Source organism: Carex rostrata, chromosome 10, assembly GCF_964058835.1.
Source record: "Carex rostrata chromosome 10, lpCarRost1.2, whole genome shotgun sequence".
NCBI classification, from domain to species: domain Eukaryota; kingdom Viridiplantae; phylum Streptophyta; class Magnoliopsida; order Poales; family Cyperaceae; genus Carex; species Carex rostrata.
The window spans coordinates 4414310-4436632 of NC_135927.1; the positions used below are offsets into that span (position 1 = coordinate 4414310).

The window sequence follows — 22323 nt, forward strand, 5'->3', positions numbered from 1 at the left end:
CATTGCCTAGACCTAGACGGGGCCCACATAAGTTTGTTAGAAACCCTAGAGTTCACATAGGTACCGGATTGAAACTCAAAACAGACTTCCTATATCTTTCATAGGTACCGGATTGAATTTGATATGGTTGGAATTAATTAGTCCGGGCCATCTGGTTGTTCATTGTACCCCTCAAATACCTGAGGGGATATGCACCATTGATTTTCCACATTTCACCTACTGCCCTGGTCCAATCAAGGAGATTCCGAAAGACACAAGCTAGTTCAACTAAACATCATTTAAAGAGAAGCAAGCTCAACTCAACAGAGGGTATATAACAGAGTAGATAAAGAAGTTAACAAAATGTGATTTTTGATAGAAAGTATAAATTAGACTATTATTACAATTATACTCAATTTCAAATAGGCTTTTGGTTGGTATGTCAACATGAATATCTGAGCTAAACTGGAGACATCTTAAAATTAAGTTTCAAGTACTTTTTAAGGGAAAGAGAATTCAATCTGATTAATGTGTCAGTATGTTTTCCTTTCAATATAAAGGGGGGGCAATAGGATGGATCGTTGTTGTTTGTTCAAAATGTGACCCATTAAAAGCTGCTTCAAAGTATAGCACTACAAAATTGGATTTAACTGTTTTATGTCAGGTCCAACAATTTTAGCTGAATTTTTTTCACTATACGCGAAGGTAAAGGATCTTTTTGCCGACAGTATCTTCGCAGATACTCCTACCGGTAATACCGATATGCTCAGAAATAGCAATTTATGTCGTTGTACCCTCAGTAATAGTCACTTTTTACCCTCGCACATAGCGGCATATTTTTGCAGTTAAAATTAATTTAGCTTTAAACTGTACTAGAAAATTAACAATCGAGAAGAGAGTTAATTTGGGGACTGGGCCAGTTGGATGCATGGCTGTTGTTTGTTAAGAACATGGCCCTTTGAAGAACTGCTTCATTAACTACTTTCTTCTAAATCTGCAAAAATCACTAATAAAACAAAAACGTAATTGAAAATCTATGAAAACAAATTGAGGCATGCTCTATGCCAACAACAATTTTTGTTTTTATTGAAAAAAAAAAGGTTAAATTTGATTAGGGGAGTATATCTGCCTCTGCCCAACACTGTCTTGGCCTTTTATTGATAAAAGACTTAAATATGATCAGCGGAGTATATCTACCTCTTGACAACTGTAGAAGAAAAAACCTGACTTTAAAGATAATACATGATCATAAAAATAGTCACAAGTCAATATATAATACATGGGAAACGGAAATGCATGAATACATGTGTGGAATATTAATTTTTTATATGTTTCAATAGACAGGGCAGCGCATTTGTGGGACAGAGAGCTTACAAAGTCAATGGTTGAAAGATATGCGATCTGAACTCGACTAAATCATTTCAATTAAATAAATGGAGGAGACCCCGAGATTTGTCGTTGAGTTTGCCCAATGAATTAAACACAGATGAGTAGACATTGGTATTTACGGTTGGAAATTGTTATTTCCAAAGAATAACAGGAACCTGTTATTCTCAATCGTTCAAATTTTTTATGCACGAATCTAAAAAAAAATAATCTAATAAAAATTAGGAAAAATTTCTAGTGTACCCATCAAAACTTTTAAAATAGCCAATTTCCCCATCAAAACATTGAAATAGCCAATTTCCCCATTCTAATTTGAAATCATTTCTTATTTCCCCATACCTTAATTAAAATTGAAAACTTAAGCTGAATTCATATTATAATTTTATTTTAAAATTTAAATGTCTATTTTGCCCTCTCTTTTCTTCTTCTCCAACCCATCTTTTACAATGCCCGCTGAGCTAGAAATGATGGTTTGAAAGAGAAAAAGAAATAGAACTTCAAATTTATAACTAAATAAACTAAAACATGTGTTTTCTAAACAAATTAACTTCTGACTACCCCGTGATTTGATCCAACCATACAACGACCCGTCAAATATAAGATTAGTTGGGGCATTGAATTCAAAGTGGGAGAGGCAGTGCTGGAAGGTTTACTATGGATTCAACATTACCAGAGGTAATGGAGGTGGTACCGGGTACTGCAGTGGTACATGGGATGCTTTTTTATTCTATGTTTTAGTTTGATTGTATAGGGAAGTACGATGTGCTCTCATTGAGAGTTGTAAGCTACTCAGGTAGCAGTAATTGACAGCCTTTGTCAATCGTTTCAAAAAATAATTCAAAGTGGGTGAGAAATAAAGAGAAAATGAGATTGATTTGCAAAAAAATGGACCAGGTTCGAGGCTTTGTTAGACGGCCGTTATTGAGGTACTGGCACTTAGTTTGTTTAGAAAAATTATGTTTTAATTTATTTAGTTATGAATTTGAAGTTCTCTTCTATTTTCCTTGCAAACCACCATTTCTAACTAAGAGGAGCTTATCAACGATAGAGTGAAGAAGAAGAAGAAAAGAGAGGGGCAAAATATACATTTTAACTTTTAAATAATATTATAATATGAATTCAGCTTAAGTTTACCAATTTAAGTCAAGATATGGGGAAATAAGAATTCATTTGAACTTAGAATGGGAAAATTGGCTATTTCAATGTTTTGATGGGCAAATTGGCTATTTTGAAAGTTTTGATGAGTACACTAGAAATTTTCCCTAAAAATTATGCATGGATCTCAATGAAGATGAAAAAGTTTGAACAGAAGTGGTGGAGGAAGGATTTAGAAATTCAATTCCTTCCGCCTTCTATTATCTCTTTAATTAGCCATCTTAGAAACAATTCGTCCAATTTCACATGTTCTGAAGAGAGAGAAAAAAAAATTCTCGGATTTATGCCAATACAGTCCCGAAATGACAAAATTGATATGACTTTTGTTATATCCACATCGTGTTTGAGATCCCACTTGTCTATATTTCCTCTTAATTAGTATTATGTTAACACTATTATTTCTCGGTTACATCTATTCACTATTCCAAATGTATAATCCAAATAACCTTTTTACTAATCCGAATAGCACCATTTTCACACTAATCTGAAAATAACTATTTTTTCTCTATCTTTATTTACTAATCTTAAATTTCGCTATCATGGCTAGACAGGGCCTCGACCTTTTCTCACTTGAATATATTTTTTTAATAATATGATGCGGTAAGAAGAGCATGCATGAGACGTGGGAAAGTGACGCATTATCTTCCATTAAACATGTATTTTGTTTTACTTAGCGCATTTTTTGGATACATATTTAACAGAATTAAAGTCAACAATATATATTCTACTTCAGGATTGGAGATGAGAAGCCAATATATATTATATCAGTGTTATAAAATCCGGACTGGACCCGCGCATTATCACAATTCAGTTTATATGAATGACAGTATAATATTACTATAATCGAGTTTTTTTCAGGGTCAATAAATAACTTGTTCGATCTACTGACGTGCCCTTGCAAAAAACAAAAATATAAATAAAGTCATTTCAATGAGATGCCAACGCTAATACGGTTGGTGGAAAGCTAGCGCATATGCAAGAGAGGGAGTATTTTTGGAATAATGGAGATAGAGAGATTGGGAATTAAAAAACGGATGGAGATCAACGAAACCTTGAATAATGATAGTTAGAACAGTTGAAGGCTGACCCAGAATTGGCGTGGGGAAATTTTGAAGAAAAAAAAATGGGGCACAATATCTTCTCTCATTTTTTTTTATTGAAACTATTTCTTTTTAAAAAGAAAAATGATTGGTTGCATTAAATTTTTCTGTCAAATATGCATCCAGTACTTTTTTTTTTTTTTTGACAACGTTGGTAGAAGCTACCAAACTAAAAAATGAAAAAAATAATAAAAATTACATCCATTGCCTCTTCTTGCAACCTCTCATATCTGTCTCAATTTGCCCTTGCAAAATTTCATCCACAAAATTTCCTCTTTATGAATTCGATCAACTAAATTTATTGAAGGCAACACCTTATCTCTAAAGACCTTTTCATTTCTTTACTTCCACACAAATCACATGGTTATGCTAAACCATACAATCCAGCCTCTTTAATTTTGAATTCCACCTGCATAGCTGAAATAGAAATCCAGCTAACATTTTCAAAATTTTAATTATATATATATATATATATAACAATTTTCCATTTAGATATTGGAAATTGTAACGTGATGAATCAGGCATGCTTAATTAACAAATTGGAAGTTAACAATGTCAACTAAAAAACAAAAGATTGAATATTTGATGACGATTTATCATTTGATGATCTAAATTGTCCAAATTTTCATCAACTCAATTTTTGAGATATATATCTTAAGAGATGTAAATTCAATTTTGTTGAAGGCTCATTGAAAATAACTAGAGATTGATAAAATGAGAACAAAGCACAACTCGACAAAAGCTAAAAGTTGCACGTGTTTATATAAATTAATACGCTCCGTAATTTTGGGAGATCTGGAGACTAATAATTAAATAAATAGCAACTCGGTTCTCTAATAATTGTTACCACGATTTAATACAAAATATAAAATACTACACGGATCTACTGCAAGTCAAAAGTACTTAAGAAGCACCTTCGTTATTTTTAAATTTTTTCTCACTTGAATAGTTTTATGAATAATATGATGTGGTAAGATGAGCATGAGACGTGGGAAAGAGACGCATTATCTTCCATCAGATATGTATTTCGTTTTACAATCCGCATTTTTTTTATACATATTTTACAGAAAGTCAACTATATTCAACTTCACAATTGGAGATGAGAAACCAATTAAAAATATATCAGTGTTATAAAATCTGGACCGACGCGCGCATTATAACAATTCTGTTTATATGAAAGACCGTATAATATTACTGTAATCGACCTTTTTTTCAATGGCAATAATGAATAGTTCTGTTGACTTGCCCTTGCAAAAAACAAAGACCAAAAAAAAAAAAATTCAATGAGACAACGAATGAAAATGTGCCAACGCTAATACGTACTCTCCTTGGAAATAATAAATATGTTTATCTAGCTTTTTCCAGCTTACCTTTGAAAGGAATTAAATCCGCTGTTATTTTCTTTCCGTAAACAGTAATTCTACTATTCTTGTTTTTCCGAATCTAACCGTTCATTTTTTTTCGGAAACGAATCTCAAAGCAATTTTTTTAAAACTTTTTTGTAGACACATTTCGAAACAATTCAATGACTAGATTTGAAAAAATAGAAATAGCAGGAACACTGTTCATGCACAAGAATAACAACATATTTTCATCCCCTTTGAAAATAGCACGCATTAAAATCCGTGTCCCTTTAGTTAAAAAATCTACACCACCATAGGTAGCACATTATAAGGTCAACCAAAGAGTCATGAGGCCTTGTCCCGATTGGTAATGATCTTAATTAACATCGGTAGCACATCATAGGGTTGACCATTAGAGTTAGGATAATCATTTCTAGATTTAAATATTAGTGATTGAGTAGTAATTCTATATTAATGTCTGATACAAGAACGCCTGATAAATTGACATTTATAGGCCTCATAGATGTTACTGGACGTAGTGGAGATAGTGGTGCATGTGTTCTTTGATTGGGCCTTGGAGAATAGTGGAGTATGGAGATCGATCAATTAATCTCGGAGAACGTGGTTGTCAGAAGCTTCTAGATGAAACAGCAGTTACCCATGCGACATCATGCCTATGCCGCACGTGGCACTTTATGGCGTGGCCTATGCCGTATGGGTTCTGTTTCAAACAAAAAAATGATGGAATATATGATGAGGATTTTATGCAGAGCCTATTTTCATACACGTAAGTATAATAATATCAAATGAATTGCTTCAAAATATATCATTTCATGATCTAAATTATTCGATTTTCAATGACTCAATTTTTGAGATATCTTAAGAGATGTGAATTCAATTTTGTTGAAGCCTCATTGAAAATAACTAGAGATTGATAAAATGAGAAGAAAGCACAACTCGACAAAAGCTAAAGGTTGCACGTGTGTTATATAAACTAATAAGCTCCGTAATTTTGGGAGATCTGGAGATTAATAATTAAATAAATACCAACTCGGTTCTCCAATAATCGTTACCACGATTTCATAAAAAATATAAAATACTACCGGGATCTACTGCAAGTCAAAAGTACTTAAGAAGCACCTTCGTTATTTTAAATTTTTTAGTCATATATATTCATATTTAATTTTTTTTAGGTATTTATATATGGTTCAATCTCTTCATAAAATACTATATTTGTGTGTATGTATGTATAATATATTAATATATTTGTGTGTATGTATGTATTTATGTTTGTATGTATATATGTATGTATATTAATTGTTAGAATTTACTTCCTCACGGCCAAAAATGAAATTTAAATTGCACACGTCATACAGGATATATCATCTCTCCCTCTATGCTACTGTGCCTATTTAGGCAAACAAAACCACACTTGCTCAAGGACTGGTAACCCCCTCAAATTTTAACAAAGATGGAGACCAAGTCCTCCATCCCTGCCAAGCTCAATCCACCACTCAACATGGTCCGTCTCGACCGTGGAATACCGATTTACCGCGGACATATTGTCATATACACTATAGCTATCCTTGCCTTAATTTATCATCGGATAACATCTATTTTCACCTCCTCTACCCTCGTCGAAGCCATCCTATTTTGCTCGATCCTAGTTTCTGATCTCATCATGGTGTTTATGTGGGCCAGTGCACAGGCCTTCAGGTGGCGACCGGTGCACCGACAAGAGTTCCCGGCTAGGTTGCCGGATCGATTAGCTTGGCCAGCACTAGATGTGTTTGTGTGCACCGCTGATATGTATAAGGAGCCACCGATGGGTGTTGTGAACACGGCGCTCTCACTATTGGTCTTGGACTATCCTACTGAGAAGTTGTCGGTGTATATTTCTGATGATGGTGGCGCCGATGTTACACTCTTTGCATTCATGGAGGGTGCGAAATTTGCACGTCATTGGTTGCCGTATTGTAGGGAGAACAGAATCAAGGATAGATCGCCTGAAAAGTTCTTTGCTTCGGGAAGTCGCTCTGGTGACGGTGATCAGGAGGACAAGCTCCAGGTAATTAATTTTATAATACTTGTATATATTCTTAAATTCATGAAAATTATTATCTTCTAAACTCTTTGTTTAAAGCATCATGTTTTAATTTTGTGCATTTATATGTACAGATCATAAATATAACGAGCAACAAGTTGCTGGATCCATTTGCTCATCCTAAGTAGCTACCATCAGTTTTTTTAACAAAAAAAAAATGAGAAGAATTGATACAATACTTTCATTTTTTTATTTGACGTATTTACTTGGCTACGATATTTTTAGGATTAATTTATAACTTTATATCATCTAATAATATATGGCCTCTGTTAATGCTCTGACATACGTTTACAGCTTCACACCAAATTTTCTTACACTTCCAAAAAGAGACAAAATATACCAAAAAAAAAATTACTTTTCATCCTAATTTTTTATAATGAAAAAGTAATTTTGAAATATAAAATGGCTCACTATAATAAACCTAGTTTTTTATTTATTTTACCATTATGGTGAAATCTCCAAATATACCTGGCACCATTATGGTGAAATCTCCAAATATAGTACAAAGACAATTCTGAAGAAGCATTTTTCTCATAGAAAAACGATGCCTCCAATAGTGTTTCACCTTTAGGAGAAAATAGAAATTTTATTTAATATTTTTATGTGATATTTGTTTTAGAATGAAATTTTATGATATATTATTGAAATCGTTTCTAGGAATAAAATGATGTCAATATTAACATTGTTTTACCTCAACACTGAAACAATGTTTCACAGCTAGAAAAAATGTCAATGATATATAACAATGTTTCAGTCTTTATCATTTCACACATTGAAAAACAATGTCAATAATATATCTATAACAACATGTTATTCTAAAAGAAACATTACTTAAAATAATAAATCAAATAGAGTTTTGAAATTGTGGTCAAATGATCGATGTAATTTATAGCATTTCATTGTTATTAGAGAAAATGTTATCAATATTATATAACAATGTTTCACCCTAAAATAAACATCGTATATTAAAAATTTAAAATAAAACATCGAGAAAAATGCTAGCTGATGAGGCAATGTTTTGATCATATCAGAAAAATGCTTCCTGATGCTCGGTCTAAGAAGAAAAACTTATTTGTATGCTAAAATAAAATAGACTGTATAAAAATCTCCTGTAGACGAAACCGACCGTTTATTTTTCTATGTGTATATATGGTGAATATAAATTATTTGCTAGCTGTTGGTTCTATTAGAACTGAAATATTTTAATATTCCTTATTATAAAGTTTGATATTTTAATATGTGGGTCCCAAAACACTTTAATTTTTTTGGCAAAATGAAATGGAAAGTAAAAGTTTATACGTCATTGACTTTTGTTAATTTGGAGACAAAAGTTGACTGAAATAATTGAGCGCACGTGAAGTTCATTAATTTCACATAAAATAAGCACATCACATGCATCCATCAGTTTCATTTATTAAATAAAAAGTTTTTTTAGCGAACTTCGTGTAGGCTTTTTCTATTATAAGTATTAACTAGTAGAGAAGAGAGTCTATGGTAGTATGCATATTACGGATTGGTCTCAAATACGGATTAATTTTTTCGTTTTTAAAATTTTAATAGTTGATTCGAACTATTCAATATAATCCTCATATGAATATATATTTGCAGAACAAATACTATTTTTTTTTTAATTTCATTTGCTATTTTTTGAAATAGGTAGAAAATCACTTTTATCTGAAAATTCTAGACCATAAAAAAAAAATGATTTTCTATCTACTTAAAAAAATCATAAAAAGTTCTAAAAAATTAAAAATTATGTATGCAAGTACATATTCATATGGAAATCATGTTGAATGATTTAGATCAATTGTTAGGATTTTGAAAACAAAAGACCATTAATCCATGTTATGCATAATACATATTCATATGAGAATCTATGAGTGTCGGTTGTAAAGTGTTATTACTACTAGTTGCGGGAACATAAGTGCATATCATCAGTTTCGGTTTAGCACCCCTTCCCGCTAATTATCAACTGTGGTCGGACTAGAAAATTGAGATAGAGAGACTACATAGATAAGTGTTTGTAATTTCATTTTATAAGGGAGAGAGGCTACTCCATAATTGTTTGTAAAAAAATAATTTTTTTAATAGACAACTAAAAAATTTCAATATATAGGGGAGGGGGTTTCTTTAGCCCTCCTTTCACACAACCTACGTCCGCACATAATTGTCAATAACTGCTGTTTAAAAAAATCAATCATGATATACTGTCACTAATGATGTCCGTAGTACTTATTCATGACGCATTACGTAATTAACGACCATGATACTTCATCGTGTATATATATAGAGAGAGTGGGAGAGGCTAGCTAATATTAAAACGTTTGTTTTGGAGCCATGGTGTAACCAATTGGGTTTTTACTTTTTAAAATCCAAACAGTCGATCAAAACAATTAGATATGATCTCTATATTAAATTGTGTTTTGAAACCAAATTTATATTTTTTAGAATTTCTTTACTATTTATTAAGTTGGTTTGAAAATAGCAATTTTCAAACAATTTTAATAAATAGTAAAAAAATCCAAAAACATACAATTTGGTCTCCAAGCACATTTTAATATAGATATCATGTTCAACGGTTTGAATTGATTGCTTGGACTATGAAAATCGCAAAACCAAATTGGTATGACCACGGTTCACCATTTTGATCTTAGCCACTCACTGTGTGTGTGTGTGTGTAATTTCTTATTACATGTATCGTTTTAATTTGAAACTTTTTTGTTGTAGATGATGTATGAAACTATGAAAGAAAGGGTGCAGAGTGCAATGGATAAAGGCAGTGTTAGTGCCGAGTTAGTTTCCTCAGAGGAATATGAAAACATTTTTCAGAAGTGGAAGGATTTTTCCAGCAACAACCATCCTGCGGTCGTCCAGGTTCGAATCAATAAAATGTCATTAGTTAGAAAGTATAATAAGTGACAGTTAATCATTGATTACCAATGATGGTAAACCAGTAAATAATATGGATTTGTCGGTGACGGTTCCATAAACAAGAACCATCACTCAAAGTTTTGATAATTATCAATGACGGTTCTATTTAATGAACCGTCTTGATGGTTTATCATTAGTGACGGTTCTTTATTTTAAAACGGTTACTGATGAGTCACTTTTTCGGTGACGGTTTTTATACTATGAGTGACCGGTTCTTTCTGATCTTGTGCATTCAGGTGCTACTTCAGAGCAGCATAGATAGAGATATAACTGGTCATGTCATGCCAAACCTGATTTATGTTTCAAGAGGGAAGCATCCTAAATCTCCTCACAACTACAAGGCTGGGGCACTTAATGTTCTGGTAAGAACAACTATTAATAGTAGAATTCCAATATAACCAACTCTGGTTAATATAAAAAAGGAACTAGATCGATCCCTATTCTTTCCTCAAATAAACTATTAATAGTAGAACATGAATGTTAAAGAATATAATGTTAGAATAAATTCCAATTAAGTGGCCTAGATAATGGATGTAAATGTGTTAAGAGTTTTTAGTCTCTTAAGGTCACCAAATAAATTATGTAACTCTTAGTGTCATGAATATTGAGAGTTTCAATTCTTTTGGTTTTCCACTATTAATAGCACACTAAATCTAATCCATCCATTTGGTATTTGATGGACGTACCAGATTAAAGCTAAACAAGTATAAATAGGTCCTATCCCTACCCATTAGAGGTTACACACAAATATTTCCATCTCAAAGGCTTGTAACATTAAGAGAAAGAGGGTCAAGGGAAAGAAACCGTTTATACACCAAGTTGAAGTAGCATGGCTGCATCTTCCGCATCAGGTAATTTTATGTTTGTGACAATTATATTGTTCAAGATTCTAAGGATCATGTTTAGTCTATGTTAATGCATAGAAACTTACATGTGGTATCAGAGCGCAAGGTTTTGAACACATTAATTCGTCCAATTTATGAGGCACCATTTTAAAGTAAAATAAAATTTATGTAGCCAACTTTATTCTTAAGTGCATATATAATTGATGGTGTAGAACATTATATGTAAATATATTTCGGTTCTGTGAAAGAATGTTACCAATTTATGTCTATTGACTTGATTCTCAGAACTGTCGGTAATTAATATATATTTTTGAGTATTGTTGATTTTACTACACATCATTCTATGGAATATTTATATGGCCGGCCTATGACCATTTGTGAATTATACCTATTTGACCGAACCTTTTATGCATGAGGTATAATGTTATTATTTTGATATAAATAATGCATGGCATATTATTTATATTTGGTATAAATGGTATATATTTCTTTTATGCGTAGTATATATTATGATAGCTTGCCAATTAATTAGTTTAGTGTTGTTATTAGATGCCAATTGAGTTTAGTTGTTGTTTTTTTAATGTATGTAATTGATAATGACTAGTACTGGAACGTTTTCAAGTATGGTACCTCATAATAGATTTAATTGATATTAACGTTTCAAGTAATGCCAACTGAAGAGTCATCTGTTATATATTTAGAATGAACTCAATAAATGAAACGGCCAATAAATAACAAGAAATTAAGCCTTTATATTATGTTAAGTCAATAAATTAAATATTGTGTAGCCAATAATATTATTATGTATATCCATGATCTTATGTTATATGTTATATAGTTTGTTGTCACCAAAGTGGCCAAACTAGAATGATCAAAAATATATATATGAAATATTATGGATCAAAGTTTGTTATATAGTTTGTTGTCACCAAAGTGGCCGAACTAAAATAATTTATTATATATATATTTTGTATATCATGCATAAAATAGTCACTTATCCATAATAATGTTAGAATGCCTATTATAGAAACGAATATGGATAAATTGACGTTTACTTATCTTTAGAACTTCGGGAATTACCCAAAGGTAATTTATAATTCTATGATTAGTAAGCATAAAGTAAAATAATATTTTGGTCAAATGTATTTTGTATATCCAAAGATAACATGTATATTTGGCTAAACATATTTGATTACCTAATAAAGTTTTTATGGCATTTTTAATGGTTTGCCCTAGTAAGAACTGTTGCGATACTACGAATAAAACAATGTCTAAGGCAAGTTCTGTCTAGGAAAATCGGAACTCGAAGAGATCCATGGTGATCCCTGATTTTCCTGGGAACTTACCTGGTTGTGATTTCGTGTGTAATAGTAACTGGCCCAAAAGGCAACCATTGATAAAATTATGATAATATATTATAGTATCTACCCAAAGGAGAATTATAATATATTTTACGATTTATTTTCTGAATCTATTACGTTATTATTTATGAGCATTCTTTGTATTAATTTTCAGCTGTTTCACTTCATTCGCATGCTTCTTCTGTTATTATGTTTAATGGATTAAACTTTTCTGAATGGTGCAAACAAGTCAAATTCCACTTAGGTGTTTTGGATCTTGACTTGGCACTATTGGAAAAACAACCTACTGCTATTACTGATGAAAGTACTATTGGATTAAGCCTTATGTTTATGCGAATGACTATTGCCAACAACATTAAGACTACCATTCCACAAACAGAAAGTGCTAAGGAATATATTCAATTTGTGGAAGAAAGATTTCGTTCTGCAGATAAGTCACTCGCTGGTACTCTTATGGCAGAACTCACGACCATTAAGTTTACTGGGTTGCGGAGTATGCAAGAGCATATCATTGAGATGACAAATATCGCAGCAAGGCTAAAATCTTTGGGGATGACTGTAGATGACTCATTCTTAGTGCAATTCATTCTTAACTCTTTGCCTCCTGAGTATGGACCATTCCAAATTAATTATAACACTATTAAGGACAAGTGGAATATTAGTGAATTGTCCATTATGCTTACTCAGGAGGAATCGAGATTAAAGAAACAAATGAGTCATTCTGTCAACCTCGTTGGTCAAGGAGCTGGTAAAGGACCTAAGGAAAAGGCTAACAAGTATAATAAAAATAAGAAATTGGCTGCTAAAGCTTCACATGCCAATAAGAAGGAACAAAAGGCAGATAAGTGTCATTTTTGTAATAAAATTGGACACTATCAGAAAGATTGCCTGAAACGTAAAGCTTGGTTCGAAAAGAAAGGTAATATTAATACTTTTGTATGTTTCGAATCAAACTTAGCTGAAGTTCCTAATAATACTTGGTGGCTTGATTCTGGTGCTACATCTCATATATCTAATATAATGCAGGGATTCAGTTCGATCCAAACCATAAATCCAAATGAGAGCTTTTTGTTAATGGGAAATCGTATGAAGGCTCCTATTGAAGGCATAGGAACTTATCGTTTAATTTTGGATACTGGTCATCACTTAGACCTGTTCCAAACTCTCTATGTACCTTCAATTTCTAGGAATTTGATTTCTCTCTCAAAACTTGATGTTTCTGGATTTTCTGTTAAGTTTGGAAATAAAGGTTTCAGTTTATTTAAGAATACTTGTCTAATTGGTTTTGGTATTCTTAGTGATGGATTATATAAATTGAATCTTGATAATGTTTTTACTGAATCCTTACTAACAGTTTATCATAATATTGGAATAAAACGTAGCATGGAAAATGAAAAATCTGCTTTTTTGTGGCATAAACGTTTGGGTCATATTTCCAAAGAAATGATGGAAAGATTAGTAAAGAATGAAATTCTTCCAAATTTGGATTTTACTGACCTTGGTATATGTGTGGATTGCATTAAGGGAAAGCAAACCAAACATAACAAGAAAGGAGCCACAAGAAGTAGTAAGCTTCTTGAAATTATACACACTGATATATGCGGACCTTTTGATGTTCCATCTTTTGGTGTAGAAAAGTATTTTATCACTTTTATCGATGATTATTCACGTTATTGTTATATTTATTTAATTAAAGAAAAATCTCAAGCGGTTGATATTCTTGAGATATATGTCAATGAAGTTGAAAGACAATTAGAGAAAAATGTGAAAATCATAAGGTCAGATAGAGGTGGTGAATACTATGGAAAATATAATGAAACTGGATAATGTCCTGGTCCATTTGCAAAGTTCCTCGAGAAACATGGTATAGTTGCACAGTATACTATGCCTGGCACACCTCAACAAAATGGTGTAGCAGAAAGGCGTAATCTGACATTAATGGATATGGTTAGGAGTATGATGAGTAACTCGTCATTACCTAAATCAATGTGGATGTATGCACTAAAAACTGTTGTTTATCTATTAAATAGGGTTCCTAGTAAGTCAGTTTCAAAAACTCCTTTTGAGTTATGGACTGGAAGGAAACCTAGTTTAAGACACCTGCATGTTTGGGGTTGTCCAGCAGAAGCACGAATTTATAATCCACATGAAAAGAAATTGGATTCTCGAACGATTAGTGGTTACTTTATAGGTTACCCAGAGAAATCCAAAGGATACATATTTTATTGTCCTAATCATAGTCCGAGAATCGTAGAAACCGGAAATGCAAAATTTATTGAGAATGGTGAAGTTAGTGGGAGTGATGTAAGACAAGATGTGGATATTAATAAGATAAAGGTAGATATTAATTTACCTGTAAGTATTCCTTTATCCACATACACTCCAAGTGTAGTTCCAATTGCTGAACAACAATTTGGCAATATAGAACAACATTTGATTAATGAAACATCTCATGAGGAAACTAACTCACAATCGTCTAATGTAAATGAATCACAAGGAATACCATCAAGAAGGTCTCAAAGAGAAAGAATATCAGCTATTCCGAATGATTATGTGATTTATTTACAAGAAGATGATTTAAGAATCAATAAAGATCCGGTTACGTTTTCACAAGCTATAGAAAGTATTGAGTCTGATAAATGGATTAATGCCATGAAAGATGAGTTAAAATCTATGGAACAAAATAAAGTCTGGGATCTCGTTGAGTTGTCAAAGAATTGTAAACGAGTCGGCTGTAAATGGGTCTACAAGACCAAGTATGACTCAAATGGCAACATTGAACGATATAAAGCTAGACTTGTTGCTAAGGGTTATACTCAAAAGGAAGGCATAGATTATAAAGAGACATTTTCACCCGTCTCAAAGAAAGACTCATTGAGAATAATTATGGCTTTGGTGGCTCATTATGATTTAGAGTTACACCAAATGGATGTGAAAACGGCATTTCTTAATGGAGATCTTGAGGAGGAAGTTTATATGGATCAACCTGAGGGTTTCTCAATTGAAGGAAAAGGTCACATGGTGTGTAAACTTAAGAAGTCAATATATGGACTTAAACAAGCTTCCCGTCAATGGTATATTAAGTTCAATGATACCATAACATCTTTTGGTTTTCAAGAAAACACTGTTGATAGGTGTATATATCAAAAGATCAGTGGGAGCAAATTTATAATCTTAGTCCTATATGTTGATGATATCTTACTTGCTGCTAATGATTTGGGCATACTATATGAGACTAAAGATTTTCTCTCTAAGAATTTTGATATGAAAAATATGGGAGAGGCATCCTATGTGATAGGAATTGAAATATTCCGTGATAAGTCACAAGGTTTGTTGGGATTGTCTCAGAAAGCTTATATTGAAAAAATTCTAGAGAGATTTCATATGGATAAATGCTCAGCTGGAATTGTTCCAATTCAAAAAGGAGATAAATTTAGTCTCATGCAATGTCCAAATAATGATGTAGAACGTAACGCGATGGAATCTATTCCATATGCTTCTGTTGTTGGAAGTCTAATGTACCTGCAAACATGTACAAGGCCAGATATTAGCTTTGCTACTGGAATGTTGGGTAGATATCAAAGCAATCCTGGCATTGATCATTGGAAAGCTGCAAAGAAAGTGTTGAGGTACCTGCAAGGAATAAAGAATTACATGCTCACATATAGGAGATCCAATCAACTTGAAGTGATCGGATATACAGATTCAGATTTTGCTGGATGTCTCGACAGTAGAAAATCTACTTTTGGATATCTGTTCCTTTTATCTGAAGGAGCAATATCGTGGAAAAGTGCTAAACAATCTGTCATTGCTTCATCCACAATGGAGGCAGAATTTGTGGCATGTTTTGAAGCCACAATTCAAGCATTATGGCTGCGAAACTTTATTTCAGGACTTGGGGTTGTCGACACCATTACCAAGCCGCTGAAAATTTATTGTGATAATTCGGCAGCAGTTTTCTTCTCAAAAAATGACAAATACTCTAGAGGTGCCAAGCATATGGAATTAAAGTATTTTGCCGTTAAAGAGGAGGTTCAAAAACAAAGAGTGTCTATTCAGCACATAAGGACTGACTTAATGATAGCAGATCCTTTAACGAAAGGTTTACAACCAAAGACATTTAATGGACATGTACAAAGAATGGGTCTTTATTGTAAAGATGAATGTATTTGACACTCTGAGCTCAATAAAGTGTTTTTGACTCTTATTTTTCTGTTACTTATGATAGTGTATACACGTGATGTTTTCTTATAACAGAAAAATAAATATTATGTGGACCATTATGAAATTTATATAATCTAAAGACCTATTTTGATAGATTGCAAATATTGTAGTATATGGAAGGAAATATGCTTCTTAAAATAGTGTATGACCGCCATAACTCGTATTTTGTGAAATATTAAAATATGGTAATTACTTATGAGGATTAGTTACTTTATGCGCGCTTATGAAGGTGCTATTAAGTGTTGAAGTTATATTGTTCGATTATCAGGCCAAGTGGGAGAATGTTAGAATAAATTCCAATTAAGTGGCCTAGATAATGGATGTAAATGTGTTGAGAGTTTTTAGTCTCTTAAGGTCACCAAATAAATTATGTAACTCTTAGTGTCATGAATATTGAGAGTTTCAATTCTTTTGGTTTTCCACTATTAATAGCACACTAAATCTAATCCATCCATTTTGGTATTTGATGGACGTACCAGATTAAAGCTAAACAAGTATAAATAGGTCCTATCCCTACCCATTAGAGGTTACACACAAATATTTTCATCTCAAAGGCTTGTAACATTAAGAGAAAGAGGGTCAAAGGAAAGAACCGTTTATACACCAAGTTGAAGTAGCATGGCTGCATCTTCCGCATCAGGTAATTTTATGTTTGTGACAATTATATTGTTCAAGATTCTAAGGATCATGTTTAGTCTATGTTAATGCATAGAAACTTACATATAAACCTTGGTTTTCCATACTAGGTTTGACCTCAGAGGTATGCATGTTCATATGCCTGAAAATTTGTGTCTCCATCATTCCTCCATTTTTTATTATTTTTAATAACTAAAAAATCATTAGATGTTATCAATATTATTTTCTCTACATGTACATAATAAATTATCACTTTTCGATTTTGATTTTATATCAATTGTTATGTTAAAAGATCTCTAGAACTTATCTTATTCGGTGTATTTTTGCAAGCTCTAGATAGGACAAATCCAAATGTTATGACCTTTTACGTGTGTATAGAAAATATGATATTCATCAGATCTAATGAACTTATTTTTACATTTAACTTTTAATTTTTAAGTTACTGTAGTTCTAAAAATTGAGGCACATACAATGGAGACAAAAAAGAAGGCATTTCAATCCCTCCTCGTAGATATATCATCATGTTAATTGAAACTCTCCTTATTTTTGTTAGGTACGTGTCTCAAGTGTCCTAACAAATGCCCCGATAATCCTAACAATCGACTGTGACATGATCTCGACCGACCCGACTTCACCACACCAGGCACTATGTTATTTCCTAGACCCCGCCATCTCAGCTAAGCTTGCTTGTGTGCAATTCCCTCAGCTTTTTCAGGGACTCAACAAGAATGATATATATGCTGGTGAACTCAGGCGTATCTTCAGGATAAATAGTCATGGTCTCGATGGATTATGCGGGCCAAATTATGTTGGGACCAACACGTTTCATGCAAGGCGTGCCTTGGTTGGTTCATCATTGAAAGGGGTAAATGTTCAGGAGCAAATTGGGGCTAAAATGGTTTTGGAAAAGGCAATCGAGGTGGCGGGTTGTGACTATGAGGTTGGGACTAAATGGGGTGACCCGGTAAGTGTTATTCTCTTGTTATTGTTCTGAAAGAATTGATTTTGTGATATTGAATTATCTCAGAAGGTATAGTTTATGAAATTATTGCCTCCCCCTTCCATTTTTTTGGTTCATGGGTATTTAGTATAAAAAATAGCTAGCTTTAACAAAATAAGCAACATATCTACAAGAATATGTCACTATGTATGAGGGTAAAAGTGTTTTTTATTGTTCGTATCGTTGCGGATACTGCTGTTGGTAATAGCGATACCCTCAGGAATAACAATTTATGTCAATTTACCCTCAACAATAATCATTTTTTACCCTCGCTAATAGTGGCAGATTCTTGTACGTACGCTTTTTCATTTGTATTTTTAACTAATTTCAATATTAAGATCACTTATTAAACATTTGGAAAAACTTTCAAAGAAATATTGTGCTCATGTTCTCTTGAATCAATGTTTCAGTTTTGAGAAACGTCCTCATAAAGTAAAGATGCCAATTGTGATCAATGTATTGTGCTAAACAAATTGCCTATAATGATAGATATAAAGACAAAGAGTGCAAGACTAGACTCTAAGAAATTATCTCATAGCATATCAGTCATATGTATTACTGTTTTGAAAATCCCAGCTTGGTTTTCGCTACGGTTCCTTGGTAGAGGACTTCAACACCGGCTATCAGTTCCAGTGCGAAGGATGGATATCGGTATTTTGTGACCCTCCTGAGCCACAATTTATCGGGGAAGCACCCAAGAGCCTGAATGATGTGCTTCACCAGTGTATGAGGTGGGCAATTGGGCTCTATGAGGTAATAATGCATTTTGTGGCTTTCACTTACCAGTCAAATGTTCATATAATATATCCAAATAGTCAATTTCAACCCTTCAACATGATCTCTATATGGAAATGTACTTGTTCAACATGATCTCCATATGGAAATGTACTTGTTGATCAAATTTTACATTTTTTTTATTTTTCTATTTTTATAGATAGTTCGAAAATCACTTGGACCACTCAAAATTAGTGAATTTGTACAAATTTATGAAGAAAGTAAAAAATTTATAAAAATGTAAATTTTATTGTACAAGTACATTTCCATATGAAATACACGTATGTTGAAAGGTTCAGATTGATCAGAGGCGGATTCATGTTGAAACAATGGGGGTCAATTGACCACCATTTTTTTAATATTATTTGTATATATGTATAATTCTCTATGTAATTTAGAGTAAAATGTCGTGGTACTATGAATTGACTCCATTCTCCGCTCCTGAGAACGACCATGTGAACATTCAAAACTAAGATATCCATAGTACGGACCATGCCCGCACTACGCTAGTACCATAGCCTCACTCTCCTAACTATTATCTAATTTACACCAAAAAAGAGGACCAGAAAAAGAATGGCCATTGAATAAATCATTAAATTGCTGTGCTTATGGATAACCATGCGATCCCTGTACTGGTACCGTCACATAAGTATATAAAATGAGGCTCAATTGGATGATTTCAGGTGGGTTTCTCCAGGTATTGCCCCTTAATATTTGGTATCAGAAAGGTCTCACTTGCACACAGGCTAGCTTACACACACTACGGATTTTGGGGCATGACGTGCATCCCTATTGTTGCTTATGCTGTTCTTCCTCAACTGGCTCTTATCAACAATAGGCTATTATTTCCAAAGGTGCATTACTATGCTTATAAAATCTTAACTTGTTTAAATGTTTTATTGTAAGGGAGCAATGATCTCCAAGACTGGATTTATTATAAATAAACTACAGCAGTAACTTTTAGCTTCTAAATAACATGAATAATGGGGATATGTAGGAAGCATATGTCAAAACTACATACATAAAAAAAACCGAAACAAAACATATAAAATAAAATACAGCAAAGCAGAGCTAAATAACTGAAAGAGCATTGTACTAGTTTGACAAGTTTCATAATAATTGAAACTGGAAAATTTTAATTATTATAATATACTGAGTTTATAACTGAATTACAGCATACTTTTATATAAGAATATCTACTGGTATAATACAATTTCTATATTTTGTGGAATACCAAATACTGATTTTTCAACCTACATGTGTCAGAGTGAGAAAATAGAGATGTTCTAGATAGAGAAATATATTCCTCAGATAAACAATTTAAACTGAGATGCACATCAAAATCTCAAATATTGCACAAATCCTAGCTTATATCTTGACACTGTTTACCATGGTTACTTAACTAACTGTACTATTGGTTTTACCTAATTGCAGCCGTCGAATCCATGGTTCTATTTGTATTTATACCTCTTTTTGGCAGCGTACATCCAAGACATGGCTGATTTTGTCTCCTACAAGAGCACTTTCAGATGCTGGTGGTGTGACCAGCGAATGGGGCTTATTCGCGGTCTCACCACATTCCCTATGGGTATAATTGAATTATTGTTCAAGAAGCTTAAAATCTCCACTCAAGGTTTTACTATCACGAGCAAAGTCATGGACGACGAACAGAACAAGAGGTAATTTAGGGACTTTTTTGTTATTTATAATATTGTACAGTAGTTATAATGTTAAGACATAATTATTATTTGCCTTTTGGTTTTAAACTCACAGCAACACTAATTTCAGAATTGGTGGACATACACGGAAATTAGAGAAGGAAAATTTTCTCATAATATGTTTAGAAATCAACATATATAATACTGGGTTTTTCTACACTCAATATAGGTACAACAAAGGATTTTTCGATTTTGGTGTAGACTCGCCTTTCTTTGTCGTATTAAGGACTGTGGCAATACTCAATTTATGTGCATTCACAGTAGGAATGATCAGAAATGGCATGGTTCTGGAGGTGTTTCTAGCAGGATTTGGTGTTGCGAATTTCTGGCCAGTATATGAGGCAATGTTTCTAAGGGCAGATAGTGGAAGGATGCCAAAAGGAGTTGCCGCTCGAGCATTTGTCATTACAGGGGTTATTCTTGCCGTAGGTTGTGTTGTGTTTTTTGTTTAACATTTCAATGTGTATTTCAGTGGTATATATATATATGGCTGTTATACCTGATCCTTCTTATAGCAGTATCTTAGTCAGAACCTCTAGAAGAAGGGTCTGGCCAAATTGGCCAAATTATTCATTTCAGGGTGCAATTATGTATTTGTTTTTTATATATTATCTGAAAAGAAGAAGAAAATATTTACAAAATTAAACTTACATTATTTATATTTCATAACATGCTTGTTTTATATTATATTGAGTGAGTCACCTTCTCCATGAGTGTTTTTTTATTTTCACTTACTGGTGTTCTTGAGCACTTTTTTGCTTGAACGGTGACAAAAATACAAGCTAATTTATTTTTAACTTTCAGTTTCCTTTATCTCTAATACTCATAAAAAATTTATAGATTATTGATGACCCGTTTCTTTTATTCCTATGATTTCACCTGTCACTTCTCCTATGGGTCCCTTGGTCTGATGCTACAGACACTACTACAGAAAAATACTTTATCATCGGTTCAAAAATAAAAGTAGATTTTTTTGGCTAAATAGTTTGAAGTCTAGCTGATAGCCACTATCAGTCTTTCAAAAAAAAAAAACTTTGAAGTCTGTCTTTTTCAGAGCCAAAGAATTGAATTTTTCTGATAGTCACAACAGTAGAAAAGAGCACACCGAAAAATCTAACGTTAGATCCGAAGAAGGAAGAGAGAGGGAAAGATGAATGAAAAATGTTTGGAGTCAGATTTTTTTTTTTCAAATGGATCAAAGATGTTTTGAATTGTTCGGATTCTATTTGAACAAATCCCCACAACAACTATGATGTGGTGCGGTGAAGTTTGTAACCTTTGGAAAAAAAAAAAAAATGGTTCTAAACCATAGAAGGAAATATCGGGATCGGAATCGGTCTTTTGACTGTGGAATGGGAATCGGGTGAATCGGTCGGAATTAGTTGAATCAGATCAAAAACTCGGATTTTTTTGCCAAAAGCTTGTTTTATACTAAAAAAATAATTTGTCAACAATTTATGTTTAGACAAATGATTACAGTCAAATAATCTACTAATATAATATAATACAAGCATTACTCATCTTCAATAGTTGTTTATAGTTTAAACACTGATATTTACATGTAGTTATGTATTCTTGTTAGGATGATGTTGTGGTAGTTGGCTTAGTTGGTATTCAAGAGCTTCTTGTGTGATTCGATTTGACTGGATTGGAGAGTGGTATTTGCATGTTTCGGCTGAAATTTTATTGGAATTGGACCATTTAGGCAAAATTTCACTACAACAAAGTAGACATTTTTTGCGAGGGAAAAAGCGCATTTATGACGGT

General features: G+C 32.7%; 1 protein-coding gene across 2 annotated transcripts; it reads left to right on the forward strand.

Annotated features, from left to right (window-relative positions):
• Positions 1–6424: 6424 nt before the first annotated feature.
• On the forward strand, positions 6425–21034 carry LOC144560583 (cellulose synthase-like protein G2). 2 transcript variants are annotated; one of them, XM_078309816.1, is made up of 8 exons: positions 6425–7031; positions 9795–9941; positions 10235–10360; positions 17618–18028; positions 18641–18817; positions 19522–19692; positions 20273–20517; positions 20726–21034. In XM_078309816.1, the coding sequence occupies exons 1-8, from the start codon at positions 6435–6437 to the stop codon at positions 21006–21008; spliced, it is 2157 nt and encodes a 718-aa protein (XP_078165942.1). In that variant the 5' UTR covers positions 6425–6434; the 3' UTR covers positions 21009–21034. The 2 variants fall into 2 exon arrangements, with proteins under 2 accessions (XP_078165942.1, XP_078165943.1); XM_078309817.1 differs by lacking the exon at positions 19522–19692.
• The last annotated feature ends 1289 nt before the right edge of the window (positions 21035–22323 follow it).

Coding starts and splice junctions, on each gene's coding strand:
- LOC144560583 (XM_078309816.1), top strand. CDS start 6,435: ATGGAGACCAAGTCCTCCATCCCTGCCAAGCTCAATCCACCACTCAAC. Junction 7,032..9,794: donor ATCAGGAGGACAAGCTCCAG/GTAATTAATTTT, acceptor TTTTTGTTGTAG/ATGATGTATGAAACTATGAA. Junction 20,518..20,725: donor GACGACGAACAGAACAAGAG/GTAATTTAGGGA, acceptor CACTCAATATAG/GTACAACAAAGGATTTTTCG.